Source organism: Trifolium pratense, linkage group LG3 (genome assembly GCF_020283565.1).
Source record: "Trifolium pratense cultivar HEN17-A07 linkage group LG3, ARS_RC_1.1, whole genome shotgun sequence".
Taxonomy (NCBI): domain Eukaryota; kingdom Viridiplantae; phylum Streptophyta; class Magnoliopsida; order Fabales; family Fabaceae; genus Trifolium; species Trifolium pratense.
This window is the reverse complement of record NC_060061.1, coordinates 960,151-985,576: the sequence shown is the minus strand read 5'-3', so window position 1 is coordinate 985,576 and position 25,426 is coordinate 960,151. Positions and strand designations below refer to the sequence as shown.

The window sequence follows — 25,426 nt, the reverse complement described above, 5'->3', positions numbered from 1 at the left end:
TCCTTTTATTTTTTTGAAGCATAATAATGATAGAAAGATCAACTTTGTTATTAATTTGATTATGATAATAATGTCAAAATAATGCTAGAAGATGATTGATATGAGTGTGTCATGTGTACATTAAACCCTAAAAAAAAGTCCAAATAATATAATATATCTTATATTAGTTAATTTTCACATCAATATCCTCCGAATAACATAAATATAGAACCTAGTATATATTATAAATAAAAAATATGTCTCTGTATTAACATATGAACAAACATACGGTTCCTATAATAATATTTTTTTTTGGTATTCGTTTACCAAAAATATATACTTTTTGGTATTTACCATCTTGTTCTTATGGGAAGAATTCTCTGATAATTAATAGTTCGACTGCCGTGTGCATATATATATCCCCAAATAATACATGTGCAAAATTCTCACATAAATAAAAAAAATAGATCATATATAAATAACAAAATAAAAAGAACACAGGCCACATAAAAACACAAAAAAATAAGTCTATGTATTAATATATGAGTAAAAGTATAAAATCCCGTATAAATGTCTTAAAATAAAAGTATAAAACCACGATAAAAAATATAACAAATAAAATAGATAAAAAAAAAAAGGAAAATTAATAAAAAATAGGAGAATGTCTTAAAATCCCGTATAAATGTCTTAAAATAATTGTACTATTTTCCTCCTTTTTTTTTTTGAACAATTCTCTTCCTCCTCTTTATTATTGGTCTTCTCTTTTTTTTTTTGGTAGAAATTATTGGTCTTCTCTAAATAAATAAAAAATTAATACAGAAAATAATCTTAACCTAATCAAATAAATTTAATCCACTCTAAAAAAAGAATATCATTGATCCCGTCAAGTTATATCGCAATCAACTTGGTATTAATTCATTCCTTTCATAGTCTTTCTATACATCTGCAAATAAAATATAATAAATGATTAAATCCAATATAAAACATTGCTTTGGATATTTTTACGGTACAATAAATATAATAAAATTAATGTTTGCAATAAAAAGAATATTCCTTAACGATATGAATTTTCTGTACAACTATTAATAGAATGTTGCATCGCCTATTTCATTATAGAATGTTTTTAATAACGTCCAAATTTCATATTATTAGTATTAATGGTACAACTATAAATCATCAATTGTCTATGTAGAATTTGAATTTTTGGTTTCTCATGTGAATTATGTGAATTAATTGTCAAAGCCATATGAGAAGAGAAACCTTTTGGACATGGCATGTGTATAAAATTCTTTGAAAAAATGGACTCAAATCACGGGTAAAAACGTGTTTGTAAATACTTTTTTCCATGAAACTTATTTCAAGTAAAACACAAATTCTAATTTTAAATTATTCTATTTTACTTTTCTTAATAAGTATGTATTTTTTTATTTATTTATAATATAAAACGGAGGAAAATTTCAATACTACTATGAAAAGAGAATTATTTAATATCTCCTAGTACCCAAACCCGTGCTTAATGTGACTATATAAATAATATTTAAATATTAAAATTTTCATAAATAAAAAATAAAAAATTAAAAGTTATAATTATAACATAAAAAGCGAACATGTTTAATAAGTCACACAAAATACCCACATCAGTAAAAATATGCTTAATACTTGTTATCATTTTATTAATAAAAAATTGAATTAAATATAAAACTATTATTTGAGAGAAGAAAGAAATACTCCAATAAAAACATTAAATTATATTATGATATTTGATTCTATTCAAATCTATTTAACTAATTTTTTATTTTGTAATAATACATGTATTTTATCTCCAAAAGTTTTTATAGTAGTTAAAAGACATCTCAAATTCAAACTCCATTCATTTATTTGTAAGTGTTCTTTCGGTCCTAAGACATTCATTATCTTAGAATGAGGTTTTCAAATACATTCTTTTTTCTACTTTACCCATTTTTAGAGCACACTTTAAAAATTCATTTATTATAGGGGCTTTTTAAAAAAATTGTATCATTTTGGTTTAACAAAATTAAATTCATTAAAACAACAAATCGTTCTCTATATAAATTCATTTGCTTGGAACAAAAACATTTGCAATTGCCTTTGGAATTGGAGTGTTAAGTCAAAAATATAATAATTTGAGTATCATTTCTTTTAAAAGCTTAAGGTAAGCAATATATCATGTATTATGCCCAGACCCGTTTTTATGATTTTGGTGGCCTATTGATAAACTTATAATTGGGCCTAATTTGAATTCTTAAAAAATATTGAATTCAACTGCTAATTTTTTTTTAAGGAAATTACTCTCATGTCAACAACCACCAAAAAATAATTGACTCTAAAAATTCTTCTGGTGATTGTATTCCTCGTCATTATCATTTTTGTCACATTGACTTTTTCTAAAGCCACAATGTTTTGTTGGCATATATAATATAAATATACTTCCGGATACTAAAAATCATAATTGGATGAAAGTTCATAATAAAAAAACTTAAGGATGAAAATTCATAATGAAAAAACATAACAATATCACATGAATGTATAATGTAATCATTCAACCAAAACAACACAACTTGACTGTCACTTAAAATTTACAATACACATTACACTTTTATGTAAAAATAATAATACACATTACATCTTTAAAACCAATTTACAACATTCATAATTATGTGGCAAAATAATCTTCACTTAAAACTAATCAATTTTAATCAATAGTGTCAGATCCAATATCTATAGAGTTCAGATACCATATTCTTCATCTAAGATCCATTTCTGCAAAAATTAAAAAGAATGATGAATATAGATTAAGATTAATAATAAGCGGAAAAGAGAATGGTACAAAAAGTTTAAGAATTGTACCCGTGAATTTGAGACTATGGCCACTTGGCAACATCCATTGTCACTGGATTCCTTATGTATTCATGTCAGCCTATGAATTTTTTTGGGTACAAAATCAGCATATAAGTTTTACTTGAGTTGTGAAATCCCAATTAAAAAAATGAATGTAACGATAGCCATAACCATGAATTTTCAAAAGTGAAGAATATGAGAGTGCATACATATCTATATATATTTGAGTCATTCTCATTCATACTCAGACTAATATGCTCATAACCTGATTTATTTGCTGTCATAATTAATATGTATTAATGCAAATAATACCAATATTTTATGATTAGATGTATTTGATATGGATGCAAGAATTAGGGGTGAAACATATTGTTAATCAATGAGCATTAAAATATTAAAATAATGGCTAAAATGAATTTCTATTGGAAGAATGAATTTGACGTGATTTTATGGGGAATGGTAAAAATTATTAGTCATTAATATTAGGTGTAAAATTTCTATGAAAGTGATTGGGATGGACATGATATGGACAAATTATTAGTCATTAAGTGATTCCGTTTATTAGGTGTAAAATTATTAGTCATTAATATTAGGGGTAAAATTTCCTTAATAATAGTAAACGATAACATGATATGGACAAATCCACTATTAAATGGTAAATTGATGCGATCCTTAATAATAGTAAACGATAACATGATATGGACAAAATTGAATAGGGGAATGAGTAATTGGACAAATCCACTATTAAATGTTGAATCAATTGCCATAAACGTAAAGACTAAATAAATTTTGCAAAAGAAACATTAAATGTGAGGAATGAGGTTGAATGAGGAGAGGAGAGAGAAAGGGAAATATGTCTGGCTTATTACATATTATAGATGTATAGGGGTAAGGGCATTGGTCCCTTAACTTACGAGTATATGGTGAAAAATTCCTTTGAAAAGTGAGAACTAATTACTCAAACTCATACTCGAAACTACCACCCAAATCTAAATCTAAACTCAAAAACTGTTCGGGTGGTAAAACAAAATTCATACCCATTCGGGTTTTTCTATCCAAACTTAAACCCACGACGTATTTTGTACTACTTTGCAAATTTAAGCAATACAAGATCTGTTAAGTCAATCAGTTAGCAAAACATATTGTAAATTTAAGCAGGAACGAGAGAAATTAAATATATTGCCAATTAGTTAGCAAAAACATATGTTGTAAATTTAATCAAAACATATTGTCATTGATGAAAATTAAAGCAAAACAAGCCTTGTCAATTAAAAATGCAAAATATAGGTAATTTAACATACATTCAGGTGGGTGTTTGGGTTTCAGGTATGTGTTTGAGTGATCCCAAACCCACACTCGTGGTATCGGGTGTCACCCGAACCCAAACTCAAACTCGGTCAACTCGGGTGGATCTCTCGGATGTGAGTATTCATGTCATCCCTAATAACTTCATATGTCCTACAAGTTATCTATTGGAGATTAATTCTCGCCGATGATGGTGAAAATTTTGTATAAAAAATGTAAAATTGTAACTATATCATTATATATTATATTATATGATTAAATTTCTTTATATACAATAGAAACAACCTATAAATTATTATAAATATATTTTAGTAACTAACCTAATAAAATAACACAGTAATGTTATTTGATCGAATAAAGAAGTTCATTAGTTGTAGGGATCCCACGATGAAATGGGTTGGATTGGATACATATGGGTCATGTAGAGAGGATGAATGACTATATTGGTTGTGATGATATTATTAAAGGAAGTGATAGGGCAATGGTTACGTGGTTTTGCGAAATTCATTGGCCAAGGTTATGTGTTCTTGGCAAAAGCTATCAAGACATGATGCAGATGGGATAACACTTAAGCGTCAATGTCCTGGACAAAATGCTTAACATCTTCGAAGATACACTTGTTGTGAGAACACCAAATTTTTCAATGGACAATGGGTCTAATGAGGAAATATAAAATATTAGAAATTAAGCTTTTCATCCGGATACAAAAATTAACCTGCTAACAGATTAAAAGGTGTGCTTAATAAATGTATTTCTGATAATCAATCTTATTATTCCTTTTGTGGGTCTGAATAAGAGAGTTTAATCTGCCCCAAACAATGGAATGTTCAGTCGCCTCATCTTATTATTCCTAGAGGGAGATGTCAATAACAGACCATAATCAATTCCATTTTGCCATGATTTTATGTAATTTTTTTTAATTAATTTTGATGTAATTTTTTTGTCCAATGTTTGATGTCATATGATTTTACTTGTGTCCTATATAAATATGACTCAACATTATATTAGAAATACAATTAGAAAAAAATAATACTATAATCTCTCTTTGCTTCTCTTTATCTGCTTCATCTGTGTTCTTCTATATTTTATTGATTATTTTCATAACACTATAAGTCTATGAATGTATATTTTTCTTAATTTTTCCATGTTAGTTTTTTTATTTATCATGTTAGTTTACTGTCTATAAATTTTGGGAGAATTCAACATTTATGAATCCCTGAAAAAAATTGTATAAAAAATTTTATTTATATTGTTTATAAAAATAAATGTCTATTATATAGTTTATAAAAAACTTACAAAATTTAATATTTATTCTCTATGAATTTTGGAAGGATTTAATATTCATTCATCTATAAAGAAATGTATAAAAAAAATTATTTATATTGTTTAGATATGTTATATAGTTTTAATTTGTTTTGATTAAAATGTTATATTTGTTTCTTTATAAGCTGATAAAATATTATAAAGTTCTTAAAGAAATTTTAAAAAATTCAATATTTATTTTCTATAATCGTAGAAGAATTCATTTTGTTGGGTGGCTCTCTTCAAATGAGAACCACACACAAAATAAATAAAAAATTAAACTAAAATATTTGATTTAGGTGGTTAATAAGCTTCTCCTAGGACGAATTGTTCGAGAGAACTCGAGTTTAATTCCTAATGAAAACAATTTTTGATTAGACTTGACTTACCTCGGTCAAACTCTTGGCATGCGGTCATTTGGACTTTATGGCGCTCTCGGAATGATAGGATTTTTTTGGGGAGAATTGTAGAGTTACAAGAGATGGTGGATAGAATTAAGCTTGTTTCTTGGAAATGGCTTTTGGCAAAAAAGATTGGTACACCTTGCTTGTTTTATGAATTATGAGTGGTGTACGAATCCTTTTGACTGTATAGCTAGATAGTTTTGGGTATGGTTTTTTCGGATTGGGTGGAGTACTATTTGTACTTTTTCTTTAGAAATGGATTGAGTATCACTTGTACTTTTTTCCAATTCGTTTTTTATATATAAATATCATTTTGCCGTTAAAAAAAAAATTAGACTTGACTTACCTCGGCCAAACTCTGGATGATTAGCCCTTTTCCTCTGGGAATCAGAAGATTATTAATTAAAAAATAAATAATAAAAAAAAATAAAAGAAAAATAAAAAGGGTGTGTGTTTGTATTGGGCTTAGTCCACGAGGTGAGTAAATAATAGGTAATAAACCCTAACCCTATTTGCAATGCAAGGTGCATGCATCATTGTGTTGTGCATGGAGAAAAATTGAGCCGCACAACACAATACTCTATTTTGGCTCAAAATTTAGTATGTTATTTATGTTACTGAGCTTATTTTTTAGATTATTTTTTGTTTCAGTCAGTTTAAAATACCTATTTACTTTTAAAGGTTGGTTTTATGATTTATTTTTATGGTTTGTCAATCCTAGGGATAGTTTTTATTTCCACGTTAAGGCCGGTGTCTTTATTTATAACTAATTTTATTTCTTTATTTCTATTAATATTGTTAATGTTAGTTGTATTTGATATTTTTATTGTTCATATTCCTCAAAAATGAGATGATTTAAACCAAAAAAGGATTTGACACTCATTTTTCTCCAATTATCGTTAATTTTGAATGCAATTTTCTTCACTCTTTTGATGTTGGATTGTAAGGGGTTCTACCCTCTCGTTATTTTATTACTCTTATTATAAAAAATAAAAAAAAGAAGAAGAGATGTTTTAAAGTTGTGCACTTTGATTCCATCACATGCATTTGTGATTTACTATCTTTATTATTACTTTTTGTGATTTGCTTCTATTATCGCGGTATGCCTTTTGATGGGAAATCGCAAATGTTGAATCTTTCTAAGTTTGAGTTTGAGATTCTTGACATTTGCAGAATTACTTGTGATGAAGTATGGATGTTGAAACTTATTTAGATGCAGATCGAAGACAATAAAGATTGGACCAAAAGAAGACAATAAGTATACTACCAAAGAAGGAAATAAAACATTTAATCAACAAAAGTCAAAAATCATGATATTCCTTCGTCGTCATCTTCACAAAGTTCTTAAAAATGAATATCTTAAGGTAAAAGATTCACTTGTTCTTTGAAATAGTTTAAAAGAAAGATACTTGCATAAAAATAATAATATTATTATTATTATTATTATTATTATTATTATTATTATTATTATTATTATCTCAAAAGATCGTTATGATTGTATGCATTTACGTTTACAAGATTTTGAATTAGGAACTGTATATAATTCTATGATATTCGGAATCACTTCTCAATTGAAGTTGTTTGAAGAAAATGTAATTGATGAAAATGTTAGAAAAACCACTATCCACTTTTAATGCATCTAATGATCTTATGCAACAATAATATCAAGAAAAAAGGATTTAAGAAATATTCCTATTTGATTTCTTACCTTTTTGTGGCCGTGCAAAATAATGAACTTTTAATGAAAAATCATGAATTTGTCTACGAGTTTGTCCATAGTGATCGTGTGATGCTACATTCGCTTATGAGAATGGAGAGGTACTGGTGAGACACGCCTTATGACTTTTAATTAAAAGTTCATTGTTTTGCTCCGCCACAAGAAGACAAGAAATTAAGTTAGAATATTTCATAAATCCCTTTCTCGTTATCGTTGTTGCAGGAGCACATTAGATGCATAAAAAATGGAGAATGATTTTTTTTAACATATCTTCACCGGTTACCTTTTCTCCACACAACTTCAGTTGAGAAGTGATTCTGAATACCACTGGATTATATGTAGTTACTGTTTTAAAATCTTGTAAATGTATCCAATCATAATGAGCTTTTGGGAGAATGATAGTTTTATTTGTGCTCATATCTTTCTTTTAAACCGTTCCAACAGATAAGTGCATCTTTTACGGTAAGAAATTCAATTTTAAGATCTTCACGAAGATGGTATTGAGTATCATGACTTTTTTTGTTTTGTTTATTAGATGCTTTATTTTCTTTTGTGATACTTCGTGAAGATGTTTATTAGATTGTGTTTTTGAATGAGTTTCATATGATCATATCAATGGTGTTCTTCCTATGGCCATATCTGCTGCACTTATAGCATTTATTCTGAAGTCAGACAACCCGCAAGAGGCAAATGACTGTCGTCCTATATCATAAACAACGCGGCCTCCACTTTTCTGTCATGCTGTGTTGAAGCAATACCGTTAAAGTTTCTTGGTTTAGTTGTGGGAGCAAATGCAAGAAATTATAGAACATGGTTGCCTGTAACTGACAATTTCAAGAAGAGATTGATTGGGTGGAAATGTAGGCAATTGTCCATTGGTGGTCGTGTAACATCGATCAATCCCGTTCTAAAGCTCCTAAGTAGGTGGTGCAAGAATAGGTCTCTCCAACGCAAGTTTCTAAGTGGCGGCAATGATGACAATTAAAAAGGAGGTTTGTGTGTGAAGAATCTTGAAGCTTTCAATTAGCAGTGTTAAGTAAAAATGGCATTTGTTGAACCATCGTGGAACTATTTTGCATGATCTTTTGGAACACAGGTATACACCGTTTTCATTTAAATTATCATGCAGAGACTTGCGTCAAATAAAGAAACCGTGGCATCAGAAATGGGTGAAGGGGCAGGCAGAATTTGGAGCTGGAAAGTGAATTTGGATCTGTGCCGCAGTGCTGCTGCAGGTATCGGTTCTGCACACAGACAATGTGGTTGAGCTGTTAGCTGAACTGAGCACTATTTTGACCAATATTAAACCAGCCGCGGACAATGACACTGGATGTATGATAAAGTGCAAGGATTCACTGTAAAATCGTGCTACAAAGCTCTCTCTTCAAGCACACCTCTTGATGGTTTTGATCTAGAGGTAAATAAAGCTCAGTTATGGAAAACCAACATTCCTTCAAAGATTTATGTATTTGTTTCGTTTTTGCAAATTGGTTCAACAATTCTTTGGAATGTATGCAAAGTGGCTGTTTGTAATGTGATGTATATGGGTTAGAGTACCCTTTGTATTCTTTATATCATTTTTCTTATCAAAATAAATAAATTAAATTATAATACAAATTAGATGATGAAACCTAATATACGACAAAATATTTGATTTTCTTTCATAAATGGAAAGTTAATCTCACCTCACCTTTGACATGATATACATTATATTCAACTTTAATGGATTTGTTTATTTGTTGTTTATATCTAAGAAATTCAAAAGTTACAGTTTGATACTCGGCAATGGAATACTAATTGCACAGCAATGTATCGCGTGTAGCATTTCCAGTTGTTGAGTTCACTCTGTCATTAGAAATAACATCGTTACAGATGAAGCATAATACATATTTAGAAATCAAAATGAGCATCATTTAGACATAAAATCTTACCCGTCAGCAATTTTGCAGAGGTATTCGCGCTGATCTTCTCTTAGTGGCACATCAGTGAAATCTGGATTAGAGAAAGATCGTAGACAAAACATCAACACATCTTATAATTTTCTAACATCAAATACTTGAATCTAAATATCATCGCCAGCGTAATAGAACTAACGATTAGAATTTACATTTGAGAGGCGAGTAAGTGACGTGTTGGGACGGGTTATACCCAATGCTAATGAGTCCTTAAAGTTTGCTCGGACCAATTCTATAAAACCCTATCTCATCCCTACCCTAGACCCAAACAAACCTGATGCTTTACAGAACAAAATGAAACAAGACATGATAGGGCTTAAGGTTAGGTCCTTCTCGCAAAAACGTTTAGAAAACGAATTTATGCAAGTAGGTTTTAATGAATTTTTACCTCAGACTAACTTTTTTCTGATGTAGAACCTTCAGTAGTATGTCTGAATTGTTTGCAAATTTACATAGGTTTGGAAGGTAACAAGAAAATGAAGGGAAAACAATTTTCACAAGTAATTCAGGATTTTTTTCTTGACAAATTCGCTTTCCATGTTTTTTTCTTTCTTTCTCTTGCATGCGCTCTTCTTTCTCCCTATGTCCTATCTTCCTATAGTATCCTTATAAAAGTTGGTTGAAACACAAAATCAGTTCTATGTCACTAACCTTTAATGAGTCGAAAGATAATATGAGATAAACACTTTGAAAATCATATTTCGCCTAAAAATCTAATAGTAGCATACAATAATTAAGTGATACTGCTACATACCAGCGCCTGTAATATTTGATCCCTTAAAAGATGTATTTCCCGTTACAAGTGCACCTTCCAAGTTAGCATTGCTCAAATTTACCTGCAGAAAGTGGTGGCGCCAACCGGACAAAGTTGAGAAATGGCATGAGAAAAACTTTGTTAATTACACTGAATTGAGGCATATTTTCTGCTTCAACTAAAATAATACTTGAAGTAGAAGCTGTTAGCACCAGATATACTAGTATTTCGTATTTAGAACAAATTCATCCGTGTTCGCTCTTATAAGTAATATCCCTTGAATCTTCAATTTTGTCATTTTGGATTGAATTTCATGCCATTTATTTGGAACATTTATCACTTCTTTTCTTCAAATAATATAACAAAGCAACATATAACAGTTGAGAAAGTTGTTGAACAAGGGAATCATGTGTTTATTATCAAGTATCTCTTACAGAATTACTCATGTAATTCACCTACTTTCAGTCACTGATATTAAGCAAAATTTGAAGCAAGTATATATCTATCGACTGGTAATAAGAAATTATCTGAAAAAAATTCCCATTAGATCCTAGCATAATGAACATGTATCACTAATACATAAAAAAAAGAGTTACCTTTGTCACATTTGCAAGGGAAAAGTCTGCACTTCTAAGATCAGCATCTGAAAGATCAGCACCTGATAATGGGTGGGGAGAGATTGAAAAGAAAACGGTAAATAACCAGCCATGATGTTATTATGGTTTTAAATTGTAGTCCGCAATCGTAATTCTGGATGCAATATAACAGTTTTAGAGGTCTCCACAACGGCACTGCAACCAAAATTGCAGCCACATCAACATAAACCGCAATTGTGGTTGCAATTTAAAACCATCAACGCGTATACTACATTCATTATTTATACTATTTTGGTGTTAGCCAAACCTGTTAAATCAGCATCAAAGAAGCTAGCACCTAACAAATTTGCACCTTTAAAATTGGCCTGTCGCAGTATGGACTGTAATATAACAGGTAATAAGAGTAAGATAACATGTTATATTTTGATCTAAATTAAGAAATCAATTTGAACAAATGTGTTTACACCGTTTTGAAGTCTTGCTTGATGAGTGTCTTGCCACTGAAATCTTTCCCGGAAAGATCTTGTCCCCTAGTAACCCCTTGACCATATGGCCCTCCACCCTGCATTCACCACCATACACTTTATTTGTTTTCCAAAAAGAATAAAACTTGAACAAATGGGGTTGAAATTCTCATCTAAAAACTATTAACTATGAACAAAGTACAGACACCAAAGAAGATACTACTAACACACAGACACGGGTAATAATTTAAGAAAATAGAAGTGATTGAATGTAGTTAGTTGAACCCTATTTGTAGTGACGGCCTCGACTGTTTCAAGGCCCGGAGGCCTCAACTATTAAAAATGAAGGCCCGACTCCTTAGGACACCCTGCACTTGTTGCAGGCTGGCCTTGCCTATTTGGATAAACAAATTTCGCAGCTTATAGCATAAGTGCTTATGAATGAGCGCTTATGAATAAGTTATTTGAATAATTTATAAGTTGTTTTCATAAGCTATCTATCATTGAGAGCCTGCCTATAGAAATACAATGAAAACAAGCAACCTATGAACATGTTATAAACCGTTTTCATAATCATAAGTTGTCACAAGTGGTTATGCAAGTAGATAAGCTAAAATAAGTGAATCGAAACATAGTCATAGTAAATAAATATATACCTTAAATGCTAGTGCGGGATCAACAAAGAAAAGAGAAGCAGATAGAAGAGCAACAAGGGTAGCACTAGAAACTGATGCACCAAATGATGATAATGTGAGTTTTTGAGAAACTTGTTGTTTCAGATTAGGTGCCTGCATGTGAAGAAGAAAGAATAGATGTTAAAGAAGAATGAATGAATCATATTGTAACATTGTATACTAACCAGAAGAAACAGAGGAAGATGAGTTGCTGAGGTGGTTGAAAAGGAAGGTTTCGATTTCAAGAGATTGTGACGATGAGGTTTGGAAGTTGAAGACAAGGAAGCGTTAAGAAAAAGAGCCATTTCTGTTTGGACAAATTACAATTACAGAAAAATGCAACACCTATCACTCTATCATGCGGATGTGGAATTGTTCTGGATAATGTTTCATTTTATTTTTTTTTAAATAATGATCAATTTTCCTTCTACCTAATTTAGTTCATCACAACACAACCCAAATTAGCCCATCTAATTTTTTTAATCAAATTTAACTAGTTGATTTAACCGGTTAATTAGCCCATCTAAGTTTTATTGGATTTGGGCATGCAAATATAATTCATGGTATCCACCTCCCGCATTGGGAAAAAGCGAATTTGATTGGGTTTGGGTTTTCCCCAAATTTAGAAGATTGGGTGGGTTGAATAATAGGGGCATTGATACGCATCTCGAACCTGTCCCTGAATCCACCCCACATATATCTAATTATACTTTACATATCTTAAATTATAAACCCTTAAACAAAGTCTTATGTTTATTTTTATTTTTAAGTTGAATATTAAATAAAGTTGTTTTTCTATATATATTCTTTGAAATTAAAAATCATATTGTCGAAACAAAATAGTTTTTGACTTTTACCTCATTTTTTAATAAAAAAAATAGAAAAATTCAACGCAAGTTCATATCGAGGTGAGGTGGAATAGGGATACCCGAACGCCACATGAATATTAAAGTTGTATTGGAGTTTAACATTCAAATTCTCGAGTTGAGCATCTCATTTTTTGAAATAATAACTTTTGGAATGAGATACAAACCCTTTTGAGAATAAATACGAAAATTTTAACGCTAGCTGTTTAACGACGACTAATCTCTTTATTGAAAACAGATCAGATACACAAAGTTGATTCTCCTATTCATATACGCACGTGTCTGTAATCAACTTTGTAACAACTTGTATAGAAAATTGAAATTATTTTCCACATTAATCAATTTATTATAGGTGTCCCGCATTAACATAAATATAAGGTGAATTCTTCGGTACACATATTATATGGCAATGTACCGGTACATTGCTGATGTGTTTACCAAATCAAAAACATTTAATGCAGATTTTGTTTCTTTATTAAATTTTTTATATTAAACACTAATTTTAAAATTTGCAAATATATCCATCACATAAATATAATCATCAATCATATTCCACAATAAATCAAAGCATGTATCAAATCTTCCAACCCAAATTTTCACTTTTTTTTTAACAAGATTCAAATATTTTAATATTTACTCCAATTTTTTTTAAATTATTATAATATCCTATAAAATAATATGATTTTAGTATTGTGTATTTTCTAAAGAAAGAAACGTATGACTTTAACAAATTTTTTAATTATTATTATTATGAATGGATGATTTTAATATTTCTATATTATTACCTTTTAAAATAATATTTTAATATTATTAGTTTATAAAGATTAATATTTATTTTCTGTTTAACCATATATATATATATATATATATATATATATATATATATATATATATATATATATATATATATATATATATATATATATATTAAAATACATTTATTTATTTGTACAAAAAAATAATTTATGTTAATTTTGCGTAAAATTAATTGTTAATTTTTAGTGATTCGTAATATTTTATTTGGTTAAATAAGTTTTTTATCGCTGCAAAGTTACTGGATTTAATTTTTTATCTTCTCCACAAAATATTTATGCATGTAATTTTTTTTATTTACAATAGAGCTTAGGATCGATCCCACGACCTCTAACATACTAGAGCAAACCTAGTATGCATGTAATTTTAATCATGTTGTTAAGTCGATGTGTATTTATGATGATTTTGCAAAATATGTATAGAGCATTATAAAAAGTTTGTCCAAAAATTAAGAGCTCAAAAATTTAATTTTTAGGTCAAAGTATTCGTTACTTTTAACTTGTTTTTTTTTTATTTATTAAATTCATATTTAATTCATCTCATTTTAAAAAATACTAAAATTTTTGTAAATGAAATTTTTATATCAATAAAGAAATGTTTGATTGTCGAAATTTAAATTCAAAAGTATTTGTTAGTTCAATTAGGTTATATTGAACAACTTGATTGAGAAAAATTGAATTCCTTAATTAAAAACAAGTATAATTAGTTAGGTTTTGCATATGAACTATGTTTCAAGTTGAAGAGTTTGATCTATAAATTTTGATTTTTTTAATCACAGTCGGCATTATTAGTTGAGACTTAATAGTCAGGTCATATATGAACTAAGTTTTTTGAGTCACAGGAAATCCAACTAGTTGATATTGAACCATTATCTTGCCGAAATTTTGAATCCTATGTGTGTCATTCCAATTAAGTGATATTGGATTGTTTGAGAAAAAAAAAATTGATTCACGAGGGATTCTTTTTTTAAAAAAAGAAACTCAGTATTCGATCCTAGGACCGACTAATCCGAGACGACCAATCTCACTGCCCACTTGCACGACCCCATATAAAGCCATAGTTTTTTTTGCTCTGTATGAACTATCCCACCGAAATTGGCACACGAAAGAATCGAACCTAACACCTTGAGAGGAGCATACTCCAAGGACCCAAGCCAACACCACTAGACCAACCCAAGTGGGTTTCCATGAGGGATTCTTAAGTAATTGTTAGTCCAATTAGTTTTTTTTTTTGTTATTTTAGTCGGTTCAGTTAGTTGAGATTTAGGTCCCCGTTTGGATTAACTTATTTTTGAGCATATGCAAACAATTTATGCAATATAAATTATGTTTTATGTTATTTTATAAGTTCACACTAGTGAAAATTGTATTTTTATAACCTATTTTATCATAAACTACCTTGACAAACTTATAATAATACGTAAAAATTACATAAGCTGCTTGCATAAACTCAAAATAAGTCAATCCAAACGGACCCTTAATCATTATTTATTTGCAAAATATATAACTTACCAACAAGACAAATGATATTTTGTAAATTAAATTTGTTTGTTTTTATATTATATTAATGTTTTGTTTTATATTGTTAAAAAAAAAAGCCTAAACCTTGCGTCAAGAAAAATAAATAAAGCATAAACCTAATACTAAAACAAGATCCCTAATGTCATTCCGCTGTCGCGCACAATAAACAAAAATCAATAAAAAAATTTAACTTTGATTTTTTTTCTCTTTAAAATACTACTATTCTAAGCAAAAATCAATAACATCTTCAATTTTTTTTCTTTAGAAATACTACCCTTCTAAATAAAAATTAACAACATCTTTTAACTTTTATTTTCTTCAAAAATGCAACCGTTCAATATATAATCATGGTATCAGTCATACAAATTCACACAACAAAATACAGTGTAGTGAAGAAAATGCATTATCATGACAAATTAGACGATTTCTATTCTCAAATATTTGTCTTAAAACCAAGCCACTTGCCCACTTCAAATTTATCATGATACTTGTATTCTCTCTAATTTTCGGTTCCAAAATTCTTCAGTTTTGTGTTTGACTGTAACCCCACTAGCAAAAACAAAAATAATGACAATTTTCTATGAACCCTAATAACCTAAAACAAAAAAATCCAACACCCAAAAATTGAAAAACCACGAAATTGAGATATGAAAAAAAATATGAACTTTATGAGAAATTGAAAGAAATTGAAATAAAGACATCAGAATTTTTTGTTCTTAAAGAAATGCATCAGAATGAATTCAAGGGGTGCTATACTTTCAAAAAATAAAAGAAATTGATGTAAAAAAAAAATATACGCATATTAAATCCCTAAAAATAAGTATCAAAAAAAAAAGGAGTACAAAGACACACGAGAGAGAAAGAGACATGTTTAAGGAATTTTGATTTCTTTTGAAATTATGGAAACATGTTTTAAGGTTTCTAAATTACAATAATCCCTAATTTGAAATTTTTGTAAATTAAAAGAGTAATTTAGAAAACTTCTATTTAAAGAAATCTTCAAAATGACTTGTTAAATTATCATTATATGTGGACCAATTAAAATTATACACATCAACAATGTACCGGTACACATCCACATAATATGTGTACCGGAGTGCTCACCTAAATATAATACACTAGTATATTCTTGCACACATGCATGGGATAAGATGTAGGGTATGCTGATGTTAATTTAATTAATACAGTACTAGTTGGATTTGTAGATTTGTCTATTCAGATGCGCAAAACGGGCGTTGACCACCAAATATACGCACAACAGGAAAACACAGTGATTGCATCATAATGGCAGCAGAAGAAGCACAAAACAGAGGAGGAAAGAGATGGTCTCTCACCGGAATGACAGCTCTTGTTACCGGCGGCACTCGTGGAATCGGGTTCTAATCTTTCTCCTTCTTCTCTCTTAATATTTTATTAAACTCTATATTTTGATTTGTTCATTAATTTAAGACTTTGTTTAGACATGCCATAGTGAATGATCTAGCTGCATTTGGTGCTACTGTACACACTTGTTCAAGGACAGAATCAGAGCTTAATAAGTGCTTAAAAGAATGGCAAACTCAAGGCTTTTTGGTTACTGGATCGGTCTGTGATGTAAGTTCTCGACCACAGAGAGAGAACCTTGTTCAACAAGTGTCCTCCACCTTCAATGGCAAGCTCAATATTTTTGTAAGTACTCAAGTTTGAATTCTTCACTGTTCTATTTATATTGATTCACCTATGCACTATGATTTATATACTAGATATGACATTTTGTAAAAAATTAAGGTATGAGTACGACAATAAAAAGTAGCATAATTTGTTGTCTGTTTGTCTGTCACATCAAAACATTACGATAAAAGCTTAAAAAGTAAAAAAAAATAAAAAATTGTGTTAGGTTATACCAATAAATTCAATTGAGTAGTAGTGTATGTAGTACTTTGAATTCAACTTGATCCATTTAACATGTCAATTATTTACGGTTTAGATAAATAATGTTGGAACAAACTTTAGAAAGCCAACAATTGATTACACAGCTGAAGAATATTCAGAGCTAATGACAATTAATTTAGACTCAGCATTCCATCTCAGCCAACTTACACATCCTCTGCTAAAAGAATCAAGAGTGGGAGGAAGCATTGTGTTCATTTCATCTGTTGCAGGTGTGGTCAGCTTAGGTACTGGAGCTGTCTATGCTGCAAGTAAAGGTGAATTCTACACTCATTAGTTCTTTTGTTTCATGTAAATGTGATTATACATAAAAAATTATAATTATGTTTTCTCCATATTGATCAATTTTCAGCTGCAATTAATCAGCTTACAAAAAATTTGGCTTGTGAATGGGCAAAAGATGGTATAAGGAGCAATTGTGTTGTACCATGGGCAACCAGAACTCCACTTGTAGAACATGTAATGCTCTTTCTCCCTATTTTATTTATTTGCTTGATTTCTTTTCTGTGATATATATGGCCTTAAAGCATATTACTCTCTCCGGTCCGTTTTATAAGAGACAGTTGAATTTTAGATTTATTCAATAATCGATGTATCTGACTTATAATATAGACTTTATACATCAGTTATTCAATTAATCTAAAAAATAAAGTATCTCTTATAAAAAGTAGGGGAGGGAAGACATTATTACTTCCGTCCTATATGTAAAACTCAGGATCCGGATTCCCTGCAATAAAGGAATCACGTATTTACACGCAGTAAAAGATATCAATCGCTAAATTGAGATTGGATGACTCAGATTACATAACAATAAAATCAGTATAAAACAATTTCAACCATTTTATGCTGGACTTGTGAATTATGAAGCAAATCTTTTTTGTGCAAACTTTGATGTCTCATGTCTCATGTCTATGTGATTAATCCAACTAATTGTATATTTTGTAGCTATTACAAAATCAAAAGTTTGTGGATGATATAATGGCTAGAACCCCTCTTAAGCGCATTGCAGAACCAGAAGAAGTGTCCTCTTTGGTGACTTTCCTTTGTTTGCCTGCTGCATCTTACATCACTGGACAAGTTATCTGTGTTGATGGTGGATTAACTGTGTTTGGATTTCAACCCAGCATGATAATTACCTGAAATAATGCAATTCCTCATCTGTTTATGTTTCCTTATTTCAACTCTCATGGTGTCTGGTTTGTTGTGACAAATGATCACCTTGAAAATAATGTCTCTACTCTATATGTATTTGAATAATATTACTTATGAAAATTAATAATTCATTCATGTTTCAGGTTATCAAAAACTCATTTTATATAAAAATCAATACAAAATCATTTAATAGATCTTATGACATATACATATGGTTGGAGTATGTGGCACCCAATGTCCAACTTGCTCTTCCCTCTTTCGCGGCATTTCTTGTTTCTCTGATCCATACATGCATTATCTTCTCAGAACGTGGCTCCGCGCAAATAACTATTTTGGTTAGTTACACCAAAAATGAGGAACATGAGTAAAACGCCAAATTGTCCGGTTCCACTTAGCTTTGAATGTTTCTACGACCTTTGTAGACTTGAGAAAGACTCGTCTAACTCGTATTCAAATATAATTGCATTCACCTAACCTTCCTTCAACTGAGGGGAAGTCGATTAACCCTAAATTTGACTGCTTGCCAATTTCGGCTAACATGTTAGCATAAAACAAAAAAATGCCTACAAGTATATGCATATGATAAAGTCATTGATTGAATCTATAATAGTTCAAAGTTGATATGATAATTTGAGCCAAATGAACCCCGCACTAACACAAAGATAAAAATAACGTCATACTCAGACAATGAAATCACGAAAGAAACTTGTTCTTGTTGGATCATCTAAATAAGTAGTGGTCATTCATACTTTTAAAAAAAAAAAAAAAAACTTTGATATGAATGTCAATGTTGTAGGTTCTTCTTCTAAATGCAATGATGAGTTGCATGCTGTATATAAAACCGAAATTAAGGGGCGATCAAGTTGGAACATTACAAAGACTTGGAGAGCAAGTTACTCTTCCCCTTTTAGTATGAATGTCAATGTTGTGGGTTCTTCTTGTTGAAAATGATGAGATTGAAACTGGAAAAGGGGCGATCAAGTTAGAACAAAGACTTGGAGATACTAGATGGAGCTCCCATTTCAATTCAGTCTCGTAGTCAAATGGATTATGTGATAGTTGAGCATCATTATCATGTGAATATAGTTTAGGGACCTTTTAGTTGTTTTTAATAGTTTGGGGACTAAGTTGATGAGAGAGTGATAGTTTAGGGACTATATTGACGGATGAAAAATAGATGGGTAAATAGAGTTTTACCTCCCTGCAAAATATGTCAGTTTTGCGTTACCCCCTGCAAAAAATTTTTTTGTGATTACCCCCTGTAAAATGAAGATTCCATCATTTACCCCCCTCAGTCGATAACATGGATGTTGACTGGACAAAATTGATGACGTGGCACATACAAGTGGAATGAATTCATTTTATATTTATTTTTGGGTAAATGATCATTTACCCCCCTGCAAAATAAGCAAATTTTCATTTACCCCCCTGCACAGATTTTTTTTTTCTGTTTACCCCCTTGCAAAAAATAGATTCCCTCATTTCGCCCCCTGGGTGTACAGCAGGACAAGTGACTATGCAAACCTGTTGACGTGGCTTGTACATGTGGAAAAAATCATTTATATTTATTTTTTAAATTCCACGTCAGATAATTTTTTTTTTAAAAAAAATAATAATTTTTTTCCTACAAAATAAAAAAAAAATCTGTTTTTTTTCCCCAAAATTTTTTTAAAAAATTCCTACGAAAAAAATTAATTTTTTTTTCATACAAATGATTTTAAAAAACTTTCCAACAAAAAAAAATTTCCTCCCAAAATTAAAAAAAAAAAAGAATTTTCTTATTTTTCTCCCAAAATAAAGATTTACTCCGAAATAAAGTTTATTTCCGAAATAAAAATTTTAAAGATTTAATTTCAAACTTTTTGAATTAAAAAAAACATAATCTTTATTTTTTAAAAACAAAACTTTATTTTTTGTTATTCTCTTTGAATTAAAAAAAATAGAAAAAGATTTTCAAAAAAAATATAAAATAGAAAAACAAGTTTTATTGGTGTTTTCCTCTTCTATCAAAACCATTTGCCCTAAAACTAGAAAATTATAAAGAAGCAGAAGACAATATAATGATGTAGAAGATGATTTCGGCGATTGAAGAAGACGACGACAAATACAATCATGACGGTGGAAGCAAACGATTACGGCGAAGATTCTGTTTTTTTTAATTCAAAAAGATTTGAAAATAAATCTTTATTTTTGGAGTAAAATAAGAAAATTCGTTTTTTATTTTATTTTAGGAAAAAAATACTCAATAATTTTGTACGAAAAAAAAAGTTATTTCTGGGAAATTTTTTAAAAAATTTTAAAAGAAAAAAAAAAAACAAAATTCGTTTTTTAAATTTTGTAGGAAATTTTTTTTTTAATTTCTTTTTTTGAAAAAAATATTATCTGACGTGGAATATAAAAATAAATATAAATGATTTTTTTCCATGTGTACAAGCCACGTCAGCAAATTTGCACAGTCACTTGTCCTGCTGTACACCCAGGGGGCGAAATGAGAGAATCTATTTTTTGCAAGGGGGTAAACAGAAAAAAAATCTGTGCAGGGGGGTAAACGAAAATTTCCTTATTTTGCAGGGGGTAAATGATCATTTACCCTTTATTTTTTTATTGTCAATTCATTAATGATTGTATAATTATTATTTTTTTAATTAAAAAAAAAACTGAAAAAAAAAGAAGAAAAAAACGATAGTAATTGGGGTTGAAGGTTCATCTTCTTCAATATTGCTATAATTTCATCCTTCTCTCCAAAAAAAATCAAAAACAACATAAACCTGTCATCTTGAACGAAACCAACATAAACCTTCATCGTCACCTTCGCCGAAACCCACAGAAACCTTCATCGTCACCTTTGATTTTTGTTTTCAGATCTGGAAAATATTCATTAAACCTAAAGTTCCGGAAAATATTCCTTGTTAACACAAAAAAGTTCATCAAACTGTAGATCTGAAAAATATTCATTAAACTTAAATTAATAACTCAAATCTTCATCCAAGAATCGAAGAGTTTTGGAAAGTTTAAATTTTTTGTTACTTTGGCTTAGTTTTGTATCGTATAGTTGTGGTTATAGAAGAGAAATAATTTAGGGTTGTTAATAAGATGTGAAATTTAAGAGAAATTTGGGTAAGAAGATTTTGTTGATTGTGTGGGATTTGATTTGTGATTACACCGAGAAGAAGAAGAACAAGAATGTTTATAAATAAATTCTATTAACAATTTTTTTTAATTTCTTTTTCTTTTTGAAAAATTAATAATTATATTAAGTTATTTATCTACGTGGCACAAAAACTTTAATAAAAAATGAATGAAAAGCCACACATGCATCCCACGTCATCAATTTTGTCCAGTCAACATCCATGTTGTCGACTGAGGGAGTAAATGATGGAATCTTCATTTTCCAGGGGGGTAATCACAAAAAAAAATTTTGCAGGGGGTAACGCAAAACTGACCTATTTTGCAGGGGGGTAAAACCCTATTTACCCAAAATAGATTAAGGACCTTTTAATTGTTTTTAATAGTTTAGGGACTAAGTTAATGAGAGAGTGATAGTTTAGGAACTAAATTGAGTGATTACTCAATTATTTAATGCTATCATAGATTATCTGTTAAATGAGGTGAATAATAGATTCAGTTACAATTGTGCTTCTTGTATTCAGTGCAGCTTTAAATTCCAATGCATTCAAGTCATATAATGTTGACGTCATTTGTAATCTTGTTGAGAAACTTTATACTTTAGATTTTTCTACTCAAGAATAGGATGACAATTTGACTCATACTCAGTGGGTACTTGCAAAAAATACCCATAATGGGTAGGGTAAAAACCTGTATTTTGGGTACGGGCACGGATATAGATAATTACCCGCAAAAATGAACGAGTACGGGTACCTTAGTACCCACCCCGCCTCATACCCGCATAATATATATTTATTTATTTTATATATATTAATGTATAAATTACATATGTATATCAATTTTAAAAAATACAATACTATTAAACTATTACACGTTTTTAATAAAAAAAGTTTATTTATAACATAATACAAACATCATGTGAATATGTCAACAAAGAAATTAACTTTAACACGAGATTAGTAAAATTTTTGTTTATAATTTTGATGAATTAACATTAAAATCTTTTAAAAAAAATTAATTATATTAAAACGATATGATGTTTTATAATTGATTGATTTATTTTTAGTAAAAATGCGGGTAACAGGTACGGATATGAGTACCTAGGTACCCATAGTGTATGGAGATGGGTACAAAGGTTATTATCCACGCGGATATGAGGATGGGTACGAGTATTTTTTCAAACTGCGGGTATGGAGATGGGTACTATAGTACTCTACCCATACCCTACTCATTGTCATCCCTACTCAAGAAAAGACTCAATTGAAATATATTTTGGAACACTATGAGTTTGATTTTTTAAAGATGTCAATTTTCATATGTTGTCGTGAATAATTTTGTCAAAAATTAGTTAAGAGCAGTAAATTGAATTCTTATCCTTTGATATTAGAGTGCTACGACTTGTGTTGACTTTTTCCCGTTTCAACAACAACCACAAAAAGTATATTTTCAGCCATGAAAATTATAAAAACAAGGCAAATGTTAACATGTGCATCTAAGGCACATATTAAGAATATAAATATAGAAATGTTCTCTCGAAACATGTGTATTATATCTTTTAAACATTAAATTTATTTGTAATATTAAATGCAAATTTCTAATTATAGATACATTAACATGTGCCATGTATGCACATGTTAACAGCACCCTAAAAACAAAGACCGCACAATAAGATGAAAGATGATTTTCTTAGAGATTACATGATTGTGTATATTGAAGATGAGATTGCTAAAAAATTTACCTGAGATGAGATAGTTGATGATTTTTGTGAATTTTATTATATTTAATACCTCAGATCACAAATATATAAAAAGAAAATGGGTACTTATTTCTTATTAAATAAATTTTCAAAATATAATACAAAATCATTCAATTTTATCTCTTTACCATGTTATCTCTATCAATATTCTTTCATTCAACAAACAAAATACATTAATTAAAGCTAGAGATTATAATAATCGACAAGTTAGAATAATTCAAAATTAACTTATTTCATGACAAATTCAACCTAGATATCATATATTCATAATGGTCAACAACACATTGAGAAATACTTACATATTAGTATACTATTTATATGCTTTTCCAAAATTGTTTCAAAATTTATAATTTTATTGACTAGTGTAAGTATAAAATAAAATTTATGATTTTATTGATTTTATTTGGATAAGTTTACACAAATGGATATACTCCTTAAGGTAAAAAGTATAATATAATCAAACACTACTGTTTTTTTTTTTTTTTGATAAACATAATCAAACACTACTGTAATTTAATCCAACACTTTAAAAGTGAGCATACTGTAATTTTCCGTATGAATGAATATGAATTCTTAATTAATAGGCTTTAAATTCATGCATGAATTGGCACATCACTATAAGTAACCAAAAAAAAAACCGGTCCCATAAGCGTAGCTCAAATGATAGCTACCAGAAACATTATTGGAGTGTTCGGGGTTCGAATTCCGGATTCCACATTTTTTCACATTTAAAAGTGTGAGAGTCTAATCACTAAGCTACTTGAAGAAAAAAAAAACCACATCATTCATATGTTGCATGTGTATCAAGGTATACCGTAATCAATTAAAACATACTTCCTCCGTCCCAAATTATAAGAGAAAAAAATCCATTTTTTTGTCCCAAATTATAAAGAAGAAAGTCATTTTCAAGAATGTTTTTATCTTATTCTCATAAATTAAATGCAAATTTAATTTAATTTTCTCTCTCTCTCATTTTCTCAATAAACAACAACCAATAAAAATTATTTTTACATCTTCCTATGCAACTTATTCCAAGGAAAACCCACAAAACCATATTTCAAATTCTCATGTTTTACTTTTTCTTAATAAGTGATTTTTTTTATTTTCTCTTATAATTTGGGACGGATGGAGTATTGTTTTTTTTTTTTTTAAATATTCGTCAATCTATGTTATATAATAACTAAATTTAAATCTTCTAATATACATGAACGTGCTTATATATTCTTTTTTCATTACCTTTTATCTTTTTGCATGTGGTTAGGTCTTTGTTCTCCCATGCTCTACTAATTGATTATGACAACAATTCATGTTCATAAGTTTATAACTTTGACAACTAAATCAATGCATATAAAAATAATTGGTACATGACAATTAGAAACATAAAATTAAGCAACCATTAATCTTTATTTCAAAATTTCAACTATGTTTACATAGGATATAAAAACAAGAGGTTATGTTTTTTTTTTTTTTCAAACATAACTTTGAAAGGATTTAGAAAACAACAAAGGAAATCACACAAATTCTTTTGACTATCTAGTCGCTATCACTCTGAGTTGAACCATCATCATCCACAACATCAAAGTCAAAACCATTGACAATAACAACGTTAACGTAAACTACGTCAGCAGCAATAACTTCCCCTCCAACAATTCCTCCAAACACCTTTCCATCATTGTCAGTGAAGACAACTGAAAATGATGAATGTGGTGGATTAGCGATGAACCGTGGGGGAACATCATCACAATCAGCATTGATATACGTTCCGTATAGCGATGTCATCTGAAATGGTCCTTCCATGGATAAATTTGGGGCAAGGGTGACGCTTGAAATAGGGCCGAAGCCACTCAACACTGTTAAGCTGACTTGGCGGTGCCGTGCATAATTGATTATACTCTCCGCAATATCTTCTCCACTAGGAATCTCAAGGGTAATAGGTTCCATGATGAATTACAATGGGGGTATAGAAGCTAGTTGTTTAAAGAGAAATGCTTGTACACTTGTATGGGATTAACTCTTCTCAACTTTATTTATAACCAAATTTTACTATTCACACATATTAAGATAATTAGTTATAATTTCTAGAGGATCATAAAAAATGGGGAAATATATATATTTATATATAAAAAACTTTATTATGTTTGAAATAATAAAGTCAAAATTTATTATGTTTGAAAATTCTAATGGTCTGGGTCAAAAAAAAATTCTAACGGTCAAATATATATGGTTAAAATTTAACTATTAATTATTCAAATGTA

At 29.4% G+C, this 25,426-nt stretch overlaps 3 protein-coding genes across 3 annotated transcripts; 1 reads left to right on the top strand and 2 right to left on the bottom strand.

Moving 5' to 3' along the window:
* Nucleotides 1-9,203: 9,203 nt before the first annotated feature.
* LOC123918218 (thylakoid lumenal 15 kDa protein 1, chloroplastic) lies at nt 9,204-12,352 on the bottom strand. The gene is made up of 8 exons (XM_045970212.1): nt 12,195-12,352; nt 11,992-12,123; nt 11,338-11,433; nt 11,179-11,251; nt 10,872-10,933; nt 10,276-10,357; nt 9,498-9,558; nt 9,204-9,411 (listed from the first exon to the last, which is right to left on the bottom strand). The coding sequence occupies exons 1-8, from the start codon at nt 12,312-12,314 to the stop codon at nt 9,360-9,362; spliced, it is 678 nt and encodes a 225-aa protein (XP_045826168.1). The 5' UTR covers nt 12,315-12,352; the 3' UTR covers nt 9,204-9,359.
* Nucleotides 12,353-16,403: 4,051 nt separating this feature from the next.
* Nucleotides 16,404-18,443, top strand: LOC123918216 (tropinone reductase homolog At5g06060-like). Its single transcript, XM_045970209.1, has 5 exons — nt 16,404-16,584; nt 16,669-16,876; nt 17,175-17,394; nt 17,490-17,596; nt 18,083-18,443. Exons 1-5 carry the CDS (start codon nt 16,493-16,495, stop codon nt 18,275-18,277), a joined length of 822 nt encoding a protein of 273 aa, XP_045826165.1. The 5' UTR covers nt 16,404-16,492; the 3' UTR covers nt 18,278-18,443.
* A 6,261-nt stretch (nt 18,444-24,704) lies between these two features.
* On the bottom strand, nt 24,705-25,112 carry LOC123913361 (AT-hook motif nuclear-localized protein 2-like). Its single transcript, XM_045964079.1, has one exon. It carries the CDS (start codon nt 25,110-25,112, stop codon nt 24,705-24,707), a length of 408 nt encoding a protein of 135 aa, XP_045820035.1.
* Nucleotides 25,113-25,426: the final 314 nt, after the last annotated feature.

What these genes read in the sequence shown, in the direction of transcription:
- LOC123918216 (XM_045970209.1), top strand. Translation starts at nt 16,493, where the DNA reads ATGGCAGCAGAAGAAGCACAAAACAGAGGAGGAAAGAGATGGTCTCTC. An exon ending in GGCGGCACTCGTGGAATCGG is followed by an intron (nt 16,585 to 16,668) that starts GTTCTAATCTTT and finishes GACTTTGTTTAG; the next exon opens with ACATGCCATAGTGAATGATC. An exon ending in TGTCTATGCTGCAAGTAAAG is followed by an intron (nt 17,395 to 17,489) that starts GTGAATTCTACA and finishes ATCAATTTTCAG; the next exon opens with CTGCAATTAATCAGCTTACA.
- LOC123918218 (XM_045970212.1), bottom strand. Translation starts at nt 12,314, where the DNA reads ATGGCTCTTTTTCTTAACGCTTCCTTGTCTTCAACTTCCAAACCTCAT. An exon ending in ATCTTCCTCTGTTTCTTCTG is followed by an intron (nt 12,124 to 12,194) that starts GTTAGTATACAA and finishes CTTCACATGCAG; the next exon opens with GCACCTAATCTGAAACAACA. An exon ending in TCAAGCAAGACTTCAAAACG is followed by an intron (nt 11,252 to 11,337) that starts GTGTAAACACAT and finishes GTTATATTACAG; the next exon opens with TCCATACTGCGACAGGCCAA.
- LOC123913361 (XM_045964079.1), bottom strand. Translation starts at nt 25,112, where the DNA reads ATGGAACCTATTACCCTTGAGATTCCTAGTGGAGAAGATATTGCGGAG.